At 51.4% G+C, this 13,826-nt stretch overlaps 1 protein-coding gene across 3 annotated transcripts in view; it reads right to left on the bottom strand.

The window, feature by feature from the left end:
• Positions 1 to 497: 497 nt before the first annotated feature.
• The window catches only part of Smpd4 (sphingomyelin phosphodiesterase 4), a 25,340-nt gene continuing 12,011 nt past the window's right edge, over positions 498 to 13,826 (bottom strand). Inside the window, exons 10-20 of one of the 3 annotated variants that reach the window (XM_045132279.1) lie at positions 13,131 to 13,202; positions 8,314 to 8,412; positions 5,535 to 5,680; positions 4,941 to 5,031; positions 4,510 to 4,610; positions 3,819 to 3,982; positions 3,120 to 3,325; positions 2,571 to 2,804; positions 2,338 to 2,469; positions 2,071 to 2,199; positions 498 to 1,841 (exon numbers count right to left, since the gene is read on the bottom strand). In XM_045132279.1, the coding sequence (XP_044988214.1) occupies positions 1,512 to 1,841; positions 2,071 to 2,199; positions 2,338 to 2,469; positions 2,571 to 2,804; positions 3,120 to 3,325; positions 3,819 to 3,982; positions 4,510 to 4,610; positions 4,941 to 5,031; positions 5,535 to 5,680; positions 8,314 to 8,412; positions 13,131 to 13,202 (1,704 nt within the window). In that variant the 3' untranslated portion in view covers positions 498 to 1,511. The remainder of the gene's footprint in view (positions 1,842 to 2,070; positions 2,200 to 2,337; positions 2,470 to 2,570; positions 2,805 to 3,119; positions 3,326 to 3,818; positions 3,983 to 4,509; positions 4,611 to 4,940; positions 5,032 to 5,534; positions 5,681 to 8,313; positions 8,413 to 13,130; positions 13,203 to 13,826) is intronic. The other 2 variants (XM_004670797.2, XM_004670798.2) reach the window with 2 other exon arrangements.

The raw sequence follows: 13,826 nt of genomic DNA, 5'->3' as shown, positions 1-13,826 counted from the left end.
AAAAGTAAAAATTTTTAAGAGAAATCTCAAATCAGGAATGATGGTTCATACCAACCCCAGCCTGGGCTACAGAGTAAGTTCCATAGTGGGCTATGAGACCTTCCCTCAAAAAACAACCCCCCCCCCACATCAGTCAGTGTTACCGGTAAGGAGATAAATTAAGGGAGTGCGAACTTCAGACACTCACGGGGCAGCTGCCCAGTGCTCCAGGGGTGCTGCTGACCTGGAGCTGCTCATGGCTCAGCCCTTCTACAAAGCACTTCCGACAGCTTAAGCAGAAAGGAAAGGGTGTGCCGCTCACACCCGACAGGGCCTGGCTCCGCCTCCCTCTTCAGTGCCAGCTCAGCTGCCTTGACTGTGCTGTTGCTGCTGGAGATGGACCTAGCTGCCCTGGAGAGAAACGGTGGTGGGGCAGCTGCCCCGCAGGCACTGCCGCAGTTCCCACGTCCGGGGACCCTGTGCAGGCGCACGTGCAGCCATCAGTCACTGACAACCTCTGAAGCAAGAATAATTTATTCTGACTCGTGGTTGGAAAATTTGATCTGACTTTTGGTCATGGGTCCCAAGATGTATTCCGAAATTACAACAAAATACAAAGTCCAACATTTACAAGTTGAAACAGCATTTTTATAAAAACCTCATATACACCAATACAAAAGCTTGGTTTAAAAATCTCCGTGGAGATGCTGTTGCTGGTTTGTCATCTGCAGGATGACAAAGGTGACACTCCACTCATGGTGGCCTAGCTTTGTCTGTGGAGGTAGTGTCATATACGCTATCAAAGGTATCCGGGAGCACTTAGTTTAACTGAGGGTGAAATGGTCCCACTGGCTATCTTTGCTTATCAACAACAGATGGGAGTGCCTGCCTCCATCTCCATGCTGCCACACACCGGCACTCATCTGCGACGCCGGCCTGACACCCTGGGCTCTGGGGTGAGCAATGTGCTCACTGGACAGCTTGGGGGCCACAGGCAAAGCTCTGTCCTGCCCCACACCTATGTTCTGAGTCTTCCTGGGACTGACCAGCTTGGAGAAGAGGCTGATCCTTGCTTTGCCAAATGTGGTGGCAAAACCGAGTTTTAAAACTGTCAATCAAGAGAGCTGTTATGTTTCTGGAATCTCTTAGAAACAGATTTTTTCCTGAAGGAGATGTTGAGCTACTCTCCTGATACTCCACAGGGAGAGAAGACATCACAGCCTATTCCACTCACATCATGGACAGGACTAAATTGGGTCACCCATACAGCACAGGCCTACAGCCTGTGGGGGGCACACTAGTCCCTGAGCTCTGCATGGCAAGGTACCCACAGCTAGCTCTGCTTGTCCTCATGAGACTTCTGACACCATTCAAACGTGGACCATCTCCATCCCATTCCAGGTTCTCTCAAATGACTCCACTTTGTTGAAAAACAAGGCCAAGAATCCAAAGATGACATACACTGGCTTGGAAGTGCCCTGCAGGCACTGCAGTAAACCCCGTGGGTCTGCATGGAGGCCGTGGGCAGCCACTCAGAGCTGGTGCAGCTTCCCCCGCTCGGTGAGCAGGGTCATGGCCATAGCGTAGAGGAGGTAGCACAGGACCAGGAGCAGGGAGCAGGCCAGAGGCCCGATGCAGAACAGAGAGGCCACAAAGAAGGCCAGCAGGAGAGAGAGCAGCGTCCGGTAACTGCCCAGAAAGCGCAGGCTGAGCCTGGGGCCCCGGGCAGGACTGGCCATCTGTCTCCGCCCCACAGGGCTCAGCAGGTGCCTACTGCCTTGCGTAGATGCGGTAAGGTGGTAGCGGCAGAAGCTGCCAAGGAAGTCATCCCGGGAGCACAGGGCTGCCATCTGGCCTGCAAACTAAAACACAAACAAGGGCTCAGAGGGGTTGGGCACGACAGGTACCACAGGCTTTAGGACAACAGATCAGCCTCCCTTCCATTCCACCCCTGGGACAGGTAATTCTCAGGCTCACCCTACCCAGAGTTTCCTGCAGGATAGACAGGGTTGTGAAGGGGAGGATGCTGCTCAGGGCAGAAGAACCCTCTGGAAGCTATGTATAGACAGGTCAGTTGCCCCCGCCACTCACTCTGTGGTTGATGGCAGAGGACAGCCGGAAGAGCACCCGGACCAGACTGGCGATCTCATAGCTCCGAATGGGCTGCAGCTCCAAATCCCCCTGGTATTCAATTTCAAATCTCCGCAGCCCATTGATTATCTAGGAACCCAGGCCATAGGGATGGTTCAGAAAATACATCTTTGCATACAATCAGAGGATCCCTCTGTTTACTGAGGGGAAAAGAATGATGGAAGATCACACGAGCAACACATGCCAAAGGTGACATGGGCCTTTTACCTGGTAGCGGCCCAAGGGCGTCAGGATGAGTCCATCTTCCCCCACAATGCAGTCTGGAAGCTGCTTCTTCCCATTCTCGTCCTGTGCGGCCCCCAGGGCAAGTGTGAGCTGGGCGAGCTGGGCTTCACTAAGCTGTGAGAGAAATGCCTCTGCTTTCAACTTCATAAGGAAGGAAAGTGACCGGTCTCTACCCCACCACAGTGACAGAGGGAGCCATGCAGTGGAGGACATACTCGGAATATCTGACGCAGGTACTCCAGGGCTTTCTCCAAGTACTCATCTGTCTTGCGGATGCTGTCCTGGCCCATCTCATCCAGGTCATTGGATGAGTACGAGCTATTTGAGTCTGTGGGGCTGAAGCCAAGCCATGACAGGAAGGGGCGGCCAGCAGGGCTATCTATACACTGGTCAGAGATGGACTTGGCAGTCTGCTTGGCCTGTGTGATGAGCTGAGCAAGGCGCAAGACCTGGAAGGGAGGCGCAGACAGACCTACTGTCTTAAGGAGCCATCACAGGCCAGGGGCCACTTGCCATTTGGGCAGGGTGGCCCTGAGGAGCCCACCCCAGAAATAGTGCACACATAGATGTAAAAGGGACAAGGTAGGACACGTTAAGAGTTATGTATGATCCTTAATCAGAAAAACCCAAACAAGCCATTACTCAGAAGACAGGGGAGGTCTAACACATCTCAGTCAACACACAGACCCTTTCTTTTCTCAATTGTGGCTCCCCTCCCTAGTTCTGCTGGCCACAGCTTCAGGGGCCCCTCTCTGACCACTTACCAGGGTCCGGACCTCAGGCCCAAACATGGGGGTGTACTTGCAATCCTGGCCCTCCAGGCTGTAGACGTGGCTCTTCACCTTGAATGAGGCATCGGTCACAGCTGGGGGCCATGGTGACAGGAAACTACCAGTGATTGTGGGAGCTGTGAAGAGGCGGTGCTGCCGGTGAGTAATGACGAGTTCTGGCTCCAGGAAGAGCTGCTCACCTGAAAAGCAGGACATGAGCCTTGCACCTGTTTCCCAGGACGGTGTGCCCGCCCAGGTCCCACTGGCAGGCCTCTAGAGCAGTTCCTGAGGTTTCTGCACAGCTGTGACCAGAAGAAAACCACCAAGAGAGCAACAGAAGCCAACGTCTGACAACACAAACCTGGAAAGCTCATGGAGGACCAGGACTGCCTCCTGATACCACCCGCCACTCAAGGACAGTCAGCACTCAAAAGAGCTACAGCCTGTGGTTCTGCTGCCCCTCTCTTTGGTCACCCTATCTGGCTTCTAGCATGGGGCAGGGAAGGATCAGCCAGGCTCAAAGCCTTCACACTGATGTGCACCTGAAGTCCCCATGCCAGCCTGGGTCATGCCACCTTGCACGCCCTGGAGCATATAGCATCTCTGGATTCCTCTCTAAGTGCCACTGTTGACCAGCTGAGAACCTGGTCCACTAAGTCAGCCAGCCTGGCTAGCCTAGGGCCAAGGACTCACCTTTCTGGATCATTTCAGCCAGGTTAGGCTGGGCAAAGACTTTGGCCACTCGGAATACCATGAGTGCATTCTTAGGGCTGACCAGGTCTGTGCGGAGTGCGCGGTTCAGGAAGCCCACAAACAGCTTGGTATACATCAACAGGTTTTCCTGGATGAAGGGTGCCCTGGGGGACAGGTGGTAGGTTGGGAGCCAGTCTGAAGAACCCTGGGGTAGACCTCCTCCTTTTCTTTTCTTTTTTTGGTTTTTCAAGGTAGGGTCTCACTCTAGCTCTGGCTGACCTGGAATTCACTATGTAGTCTCAGGGTGGCCTCAAACTCAGCAATTCTCCTAGCTCTGCCTCTCAAGTGCTGGGATTAAAGGCATGCACCACCACGCCTCTACAGCTCTCTTCCTGACTCTACCTGTCCACTTGCAGGTCTACAGAAGAGGAGTCACAGTAAAGGCAGGATTGAGGTGGGTCACATCTTGGCCCCTCGGACAACTCAGCCTCAAGCTAAGGGCCCTTCTCAAGAGAAACGGCCAAAGCAAAGAGAGAGGACATAATAAGATCACGGTTTCCTTGGGAAATTCTCTCTGGAGCCGGACCCCAAACAGCACAGAACCAAAGCACAGGCCCCTAAGTCAGTCTGTGCCACTGAGGCAGCTTCTACTAAGGGACATGGGAATGCTGGGAGGAGCATGATGACTCACCACTTTTCCGACACACACCGTGGCTGGGAGTCGCTGTTCTGAGCCTGCTTCTCAAGGGCATACCTCCATGGCTGCAGGTAGCTCAGCCACATCTCCAGGACCTAGTAAAGGACATGTGTGTTCTGACAGCTATAGGGTGGGGCACTGGGCTTTGAGCCACATCTTTTGAGGGAGCTTGGGGTCCCTGCTGAATTCTAGCCTCTTTTCCTTATCTCAGTGAGCAGCTCCTCCCACATGTCCCCAGTGGGGCACAACAGGGACTCACACACTCATGCTAGCCCCCAGGAGCCACTGGGCAAGGCAGGGCTCATCTGTACCCAAAGCTGAGAAGAATGGCAGCTCCCCAGGGATGCCTCTCTGAGTCCTGTGGCGACAGCCTCCTTCCCTCATCTGCCCACCAAACAAGGAGGGTTTAAGGGGCCCATGCTTACAGCTCTGAAGGACGCATCCAGAGGCCAGTGGCCAAAACAGCGCTGCAGGAAGACATAGAGCTTCTGCTGGACAAACCGTGGCACAGCAGCCCTATAGGGACAGGAGGGTCACTGGATGCCACCTGCCCAGGAGCATGGATCTACCTGCTTACAGGGCCAGATGTGGCGTGCAAGTCTGCTCTACCAAAGGGAACAGTAGGCTCTTCCCAAAGGCAAGATCTGCTTCTAGTTTGGTTCTTCAGAGGACACAGTACACAGGAGGCTGAACCAGTAATTCCTTCACACAAGGTGCCTGCTCTTCAGGCCCCAAGCAGCCTGGAAAGCCAGACTATAGTGAACTGCCCCATCTTACTACAGAGGCCCATGTGGAGGGCAGGCTTCCAGAGCAGAAGCAGCCAGTAGGCTGAGCCCTTAGAGCTAAGGAGCTAAGATGGGGAGAGGCAAGCAAAGTCAAACAGGCCCAAGAGGGGTCAGCCATTTTCCCTGTGTCCAGCACTGCAAAGGCCTCACATGCTCTTTGATCTGGTGAAGGTTACAGTGGGCACCACTGTGCACAAGAGGAAAGCCAGAGGCTCAAGAGCACTTCACACTCACCGCTTGAACTCCTCCAGAGGGCTGGTGGCATGGGAGTGTGCAGAGGGCAAGGCCTGCTCTGACTTCAGGCTGTTAGCAAAGGCATGCAGGTGTTTCAGCAGCAGACGCACCACCAGCACATGCTCCTCAGTGGGGATAAATGATTCCTACGGTAGAGGAGGAAGGTATCAAGACCCGAGGAGGTCTGCAGCACCCAGTGCTCAGGCCCCAGGTCCCACTACATCCTGCTCCAGGTCACTCTCTGTTCCCTCACAGGCCAGGCCAGGCCAGGAGTGGCGCCTGGAATCAGTGGACACACCTCGTGCTGCTGGATCTGAACTCAAAACAACTCACTACCACTGAAGCATGTGGCCCAGTACCTGCCCTCAGGTGGGCTGGCAAGAGCAGACAAGTCTGCAAAATGACCCCAAACCCACCTTGGCAACACTCGGCCATGCACCCTCAGACCCTGCTGTCTGTGCTGGGCCTCTGAAGCCCTTGCCCTCACTCCTGGCAAGCCAGAGAATGAAAGGGAGTAGACTAGTGACCCAGCCAGGCTCTGGACCTGGGGTTTCCCACTTCCCTCCTGGACATGTGCAGAAAGCTCACCAGGGGTCACCTGGCTGAAGTAGGAATGTCTCCTTTCTCCCCAGCTCCTTCTCCAGCCACAACCCCAACCCCTCCAACCTCCACTCCCTCCTGGTCACAGCCAGGGTGCCACTTCCTCTGTTGCCAGTAGGACATGAAGTCAGTTAAAACCCTCGGGATAAGAACACCCTCAAGCTTGTGAGCTGAGTTTGTTAGCAAGATCTTTGAGACCAGGAATCAAAGGGGAAGCCTTTTCCAGGCTGTACGACCTCTCTGGTTTTCAGCACTTGGGTGCTTGTAGGCACCTTAGAAGTGTACTATGGGGCAGGAAGTGGAGCAGGCATCTAGAGGAAGGACTGAGTCCAGTCAGACACAACTGCTCCCCACACTTGCCTCTCCCTTTGGGCCTCAACGCACTTAAAATACTAAGGCCTGGCCCTGTGGCACACCCAGGGTGCATTAGACCACACACAGGCTCTGCCTACAGCACTGTCCACTCAGTCCTCCCTGGTTGGAAAATGCCTCCGCAACGGCCAGGCATGGTGGCACATGTGTATAATCTCAGCATTCAGGAGGCAGAGGCAGAGGCAGAGAGACAGCCATAAACTCTAGGCCTTCCTGGTCTACACAGCAAGTTCCAGGACAGCCAGGGTTACATAGTGAAACCTTGTCTCAATCAAAAAAAAAAAAAGGGGGGTCGCGTGGTGACACACGCCTTTAATCCCAGCACTTGGGAGGCAGAGGTAGGAGTATCACCATGAGTTCGAGGCCACCCTGAGACTACATTGTGAATTCCAGGTCAGCCTGGGCTAGAACAAGACCCTACCTCGAAAAAACAAAAACAAAACAAAACAAAAAACCCCAGCTCCCACTGGCCTAGGTGATCACCTCACTGGCCAAGCCTGAGGGATCTATGTCATTTTCTTCTGTCTACCTATGTGCTTATGTATAATTTTAATGTCTTTGCACAGTAAGTTTGCATTTTGAAGAAAATATAAGGTGAAATATGAAATACAACAAAAGTTTTTCCCCTTTGAAACTCACATTGAAATTTAATTCACACCATGAGGAATTAGGAGGTAGGGCCAGGTGACCTTGATGAGGTGATAAGAACCCGAACCTCATGAGGGTTAGTCCACTCATGTGATTGGCAGACTAACTGGCTGCCTCCAGAGTAAGCAGACATAAAGCCAGACTGGTTAGGTTCATTACAGTATCAGTGATTATGATTATGACTGGTAGTATTGCTGGGGATTAAACACAGGGCATATCAGGCAAGGTCTCAGCCCTGAGCTACATCCCCGGCCCTCCTTTTTTTGAGACAAGGTTTCACTATGTAGCCAAGGCTGGCCTCAAACTCACAATCCTCCTGCCTCCACCTCCCAAATGCTGGTCTGGTTAGGTCACCATAGTCTTCCAAACTCCTGCTATGTGATGCTCTGTGTTGCCTCAGGACTCTGCCAGCCAGCAATGAGGCCATTGCTAGATGCAGCCCTTCAACCTTAGACTGGAACTGAGAGCCGAAGGAAGGCGCTTTCTTAGTAATTTACTAGTCTGTGGCAGTATGCTTGTTATTAATAACCGAAGCGGGACTAAGATATATAAGCACATGAGCTAATTAACTCTAAAAGACTAAAGCTTCAGACCAGGCAGTAGCTCCCCAACCAACCTCACCTTCACCCTCATCCCAACAGCATTCATTACTCTTCCTACCGCCCCCCCTCGGAGGTAGACTCTCACTCTAGCTCAGGCTGACCTGGAATTCACCATGTAGTCTCAGGGTGGCCTTGAACTCACAGCAATCTTCCTACCTCTGCCTCGAGAGTGCTGGGATTAAAGGCGTGTACCACCACGCCTGGCTCTTTACCCCTTCTTTACATACAGCCTTACACCCTAGACTGTGGCATCGTCCCTGAGCTCAGAAAGGAGGTGGCACCCTCCTAGGAGCTGGCAGTCCACTTCATTCTGCAACACCACCCCACCTCACCTAGCATTCTATGGAGTTCCTGGAGGGACAGTCCTGGCCATCCTTCCCACAGTCACATAAGCATCCTATCATCCTGTTTGCTGTTAATCTCCCCCACCTACCCTGGCAGTGCTGAGGGTCCCCAGGGCCTCCCATGCTAGGGAAACACTAGCACTTTGCTACACCCCCAGCCCTACCTTCTCGCTTTCTAAGGATATGCCCCCCAAAGCCCACTGCATTTCCCACCATGCCCAGTACTTGGTAGGCGTGGAGGGCCTGGAGGCCAGGTTGAACAGGGCTGTGGAGGGCGCTGGAGACACTGAGTCGGTAGTGCAGAACCTCCAACTGAGAGACAACACACAGAGGCCGAGAAGAGGTATGTTAGAGAACAAGACCGGGTGGGGAAGGGAAAAAGGGGATGGGAGAGGGTAGGGGAAGGGAGAAGTGGGGAGATACAGAAAACAGTAAGGAGCCCAGAAAAAAGGACAAAGGGGAAAAAAAAAATAAAAGTACATCAGTGACAATCCAAAACAATTTCTACCCCGGCAGCCTGGGTGCCCAGCCCAACACCTCCCACAGGGAAGTCCCAGCTGTATGCCCTCTGGCAGGCTAAGACAGCCAGACCTCCCAACATCACTAGGAGGCCCTATGTCGGTGGGGCTGAATGTCTCACCAGCTCCAAATCTGCCCAGTTCTGTCCTTCCAGATGGGTCTAGCTACTCCATGGACCACATGGTGTCTAGGAAGTATACTTCACAGCCCTAACTAGAACCCAGAATTTTACTGTCACCAGGACATGCTGTTATCACCAAGGCCTGGCCTTCAGGCTCTTAAAAGAAACTTTTTTTTTTCAAGTTGGGTCTCACTCTAGCCCAGGCTAACCTAGAATGTACTCTGTAGTCCCAGGCTGACTACCACCCAGCTAAAAAGAAACTTTTTAAACAATTTTATTTATTTTTAAAAAATATTTCTGCAGGTGCTACTTTTGATACCTAGATCTATGTGGATGTTTAGGAACTGAATCCAGGGACTGGGCATGGTGGTATACACCTTTAATCCCAGCACTAGGGAGGCCGACATGAGGATCACTTTGAGTTCGAGGCCACCTTGAGACTACATAGTGAATTACAGGTCAGCTTGGGCTAGACCCAAGACCCTACCTCAAAAACAAACACCCAAAAGGAATTAAATCTAGGCTGGCAGGCTTTGCAAGTACATTTAACAACTGAGCCATCTCCCAGCCCTAAATTTTTTTGTGTGTGAGCATGTGTGTGTGCACATGCCAGGGCCTCTTGTCATTCAAACAAATGCTAGACACCTGTGCTGCTCTCTGCATCCAGTTTACATGGGTGGCTTGAAACTGAAGTCAGGCTTGCAAGCTTTGTAAGTATGTGCTTTTAACTACTGAGCCATCTTCCCAGGCCCATAAATTTTTCTTTTTCTTTTTTTTGAGGTAGGGTCTCACTCTAGCCCAGGGTGACCCAGAATTCACTATATAGTCTCAAGCTGGCCTCAAACTCATGGCAATCCTGCCTCTGCCTTCCAAGTGCTGGGATTAAAGGTGTGTATCACCACTCCTGGCTTAAATTTTTCTTCTGAATCAACATACAAAGTTTTAAGTATTATTATGATATTTTCAAACACAACCTACGTTAGTTGACTTGAGAAGTATGTTTTGGTTTTTGAGGCAGAGTCTCACTCTAGCCCAAGCTGACCTGGAATTCACTATGTCATCTTAGGGTGGCCTCAAACTCAGTGATTCTTCTACCACTGCCTCCCGAGTGCTGGGATAAAAGATGTGCCCCACCACGACAGGTACTGAAAGATTTTGTTGTTGTTGTTGTTGTTGTTGAGGCAGGGTCTCACTCTAGCCCACGCTAACCTGGAATTCACGATGGAGTCTCAGGGTGGCCTTGAACTCACAGTGGTCCTCCTACCTCTGTCTACCGAGTGCTGGGATTAAAGGCGTGTGCCACCATGCCCAGCTTAAAACATTTTTTTAAATTTACTTCTGAGCCAGGTATGATGGCACATACCTATAATCCCAGCACTCGGGAGGCAGAGGTAGGCGAATGCTGTTGAGTTCAAGCCAGCCTGGGCTACAGAGTGAATTCCAGGTTAGCCTGGGATGTGCTGAGACCCTACCTTGAAAAACCAAAAACCTCTCATGTGTTGTGAGCATGTGGAGACTTGTGCTCTTATTTCTTAAACAAGGCAATGCAGCCACTGTTATTTACAGGGTCATATTTATATTGGGTTAGGTGTAAGTAATCTTGAAGTAATTTTTATTTGTTTTGAGATAGAGTATAACACTGTAGCCCAAGTGACCTGGAACTTGTGATTCTCTTACCTCAGCCTATGAATGCTGGCATTATAGGTATATGCAGGAGAAATATATAGTATACAGGAGGACAAATAAGTTCTGTGTAAACACTATGCCAACTTATATATAAAAGAGATTAGGACCCATGGATTTTAGAACCCCCAGGTGGGGACCTTGGAATTAGTGTCCCATAGATACTGATGAGGGACGTTCATGAGTTGTTCTGGGAAGAAGCTTACCATATTGGTAGGTATATGATAGAATCAACTCATATCTAACAGCCATCAACATCTTCTCCATGAACAGCTCCCAGAGCTAGGGGATGTAGCAGCACAGTGCCTAGCACAGGCCACTCCTGGTCCCCACAGCCTACACACTGGAAACAGCTAAAGGTAGTATGCTCAGCAGCTCTAACTGGTAAGACAGCCTTTCCTACCTCGTGAAGACCCTTACCCCACAAATACACAGGGTTTCCAAGCAAAAGAGACCCCATGATTGTGATCAAAGAACATGCCCTCCTGCCACCCTGAGGCAACAGGAACCCTGAGTCTGGGGCAGCACAAGAGAGGTGGGGCTCACAACCAAGCCAGCATGCTACCTGGCGCGCAGTGCTGCAGCATCCTTTAGCCAAGCACAGCCCACAGCATTGGCACATGAGTCCCACAAAGCTCATGCCTCCTGACCAAAGCAGCATGCCCTCCACACTGACAAAGACCCCTCAGCTTTCCTCTATGCCAGCACCCAGGTTCAGCTGTAGTGCTGAGAGGAATTAGGAGCAATGACATTTTGGCCTCACAGCCTCTATAAGCCACAGCCATCGCTACTTCTAGCCGCTGCTAAGTGAACATGGACACTGGACTAGCCTGACCAAAGTGGGACCTCAGGTACATCTTGTTCTAAATCTGGCAATCAGAGCTGGGAGGGACTAGCAAGGACTTCTGGAAGGTGCAAGGTGGACTCTGATAACAGGAAGGGGAACTTCCACAACTTTCTCAACTCTTGACCATTTAATTTCCTTGGGTTTTGTTTTCTGCCTCAGGAAAAGGAAGAAAAGGGCAGAGCTAAGTGCCAGTCCTCCTAGCATGTCTTACCCACCCCAAGGTCTGATGGGGAGGAAGCAACTGTGGACACAAATAGAAAGGGAACTCCTTCCCCAAAGAGGGAAGGCCCAATGAGCCCTGCTCCTGGTCAGGGAGGACACAGGATCCTCTATGGAAGAGCCCAGAGGTATTTCTGGTTGGTCCTTGAAAGGGAGTATGTTTCTTCAGTGGGAAGAAGCAGAAGCAATGGGAAGGCACGGCACAGGGCTGAGGGCCAAGCCAGCTTCTTGGGACCCCACAGCACCAGAGGCTCTAGGAAGCAGCCCAGGAGCCCGAGCCCAAGCCCCAGCTTCCATGTGCCAGAAAACCCAGCTGGAAGCAGGAGGGCAGCACAGCCTGTGTGGTATAAGGGCCCAGGAGGCTTCAGCCTTCCCTGTTCCTCTCCAGTGTGATGCTGGGGTGCTTCACACGGATCACCAACTGGACAGGACCTAGAATCATCTGTGAGATCCTCTAGATCGGCTTAGCCTCTAGACATTAGGCTAATGGAGGTGAGAAGACCCACCTTAACCATTTGATGCCTGAACTGTAGGAAAAGGAGAGCTGGCAGAGCATGAACAATAGCTGCTCTCCTGTTTCCTATGGACTGAAAGTGACCAGCTGCCTTGGGTTCCTTCTTCATCCCTGCCAAGATGGACTGTAAACCTCAAACTGTAAGCTGAAATAACCCTTCCTCCTTCCTTAAACTGATTTGTCAGGTACTTTTGTCCCATCAAAGAGAAGACGACTAATACAGATGCCAAGGATGAAGACTTGGGGGGCTCTATACTTTGATTGTACTTCATCCTCCACACAGCAAAGCATGGGGGCTGTGGGACTGGCCACAGGACAATGCAGCAGGAGCAGAAACATGTCGCATTCCCAAGGCTAAGAGAAGTTGCAGGACACCCTTTTCCATTTGAACTCCATCACTTACAAATTCTCCCTCACTCTCAAGGAACCCAGCAGTGATAACAGCCTGCACAGCCAGGAAGCAGAGCATGCGCTGACAATGTCTTGGGCAAGGGCCCTTCTCTGTGATAGTCAAAGCATTTCACAGCACATGAATCTTAGTGATTGTGACCATCCACCAGGTCCCTCACTATCTGAACCAAACTGTTCTACCCTGAGGAGCCCACTGGAGAGCCTGGCTGAGGGCACAGGGACCGTTCCCTCCACATCTCTACAGACACAAGACAGGGGAAGGCTGGAAAAGAGGAAGAGGTCCCAGGGCCCACACATCACAGATGGCTGCATGCTGATGTTCTAGAAGTCAAGGCAGCATTAAGCAAAGAAGACCTGAGATCACCATGGTGGCCTGTCCAGGGCCACCTGAGAGCACCACGCACTGCTGATGGCAGCAGGGAAATGGGGCTTGACTCCCAGAGGCACCCACAGCTGCCCTGTGCCACAGCAAGAGCCCCCAGACCTGAGCCGTTCCTGCGGCCAGGAAGGGACTCTAAAACCACCCAGGAAGGACTGCTGAAAAGACATCCAGGGCTGAGGATCCACCTCTTATGTTTGGCATCTGGGTGAGGAGTAGACAGTGGGTTCTGCTTCCCATCGTCCAGGAGGAGACAACATACTCAGGCTGGGGACAAGAGATAGCAGGCTGGCAAGGCACAGCCTGGGGGGGGGGAAGAGCAGCCATGGAAACATACCTTGGCGTGAGGGGACTGCATTTTTTGATACATCTCCAAAGAATAATGATGAAGCCACATTTCAACGAAAACCTAGAAAAGAGCATGAGCTGTTCAAATTGTTCAACAGGGTACCACAAAACTCTCATGGTGAAGGAAGTCTTTTCAATCAGCAGTGCTGGATGCTCATACACCAAAGACTGAAGCTAGAACTACACTTCACATCACACACATATATCATGCAAAATGAACCACTGACCTAAATGTAAGAGCCCAACCATGAAACCCAAAAGCAAACATGGGGGAAGCTTTAGGACACCAGCTCCAGCCATAAATGCTTTGAAATGACACAAAAGCACAGGCAATAAAGATAAAATGGACAATAAGATTGTCATCAAAACAACATTTTGGGGCTGAAGAGATGGCTTAATGGTTAAGGCACTTGCCTGCAAAGTCAAAGAACCTCAGTTTGATTTCCCAGGACCCATGTAAGCCATATGTACAAGGTGGTATATGTAACTGGAGTTTGTTTACAGTAGCTGGAAGCCCTGGCATGCCCATTCTCTCTTTCTCTCAAATAAATAAATAATAAACTAACATTTTGCCAGACATGGTGGTGTAGCCTTTAATTCCAGCACTTGGAAGGCAGAGGTAGGATTGCTCTGAGTTCAAGGCTGGCCTGACACTACATAGTGAATTCCAGGTCAGCCTGAGCCA

This window comes from Jaculus jaculus, chromosome 13 (assembly GCF_020740685.1).
Source record: "Jaculus jaculus isolate mJacJac1 chromosome 13, mJacJac1.mat.Y.cur, whole genome shotgun sequence".
Lineage (NCBI taxonomy): Eukaryota > Metazoa > Chordata > Mammalia > Rodentia > Dipodidae > Jaculus > Jaculus jaculus.
Note: the sequence above shows the minus strand (reverse complement) of the source record. Positions and strands in the feature narration are given on the sequence as shown.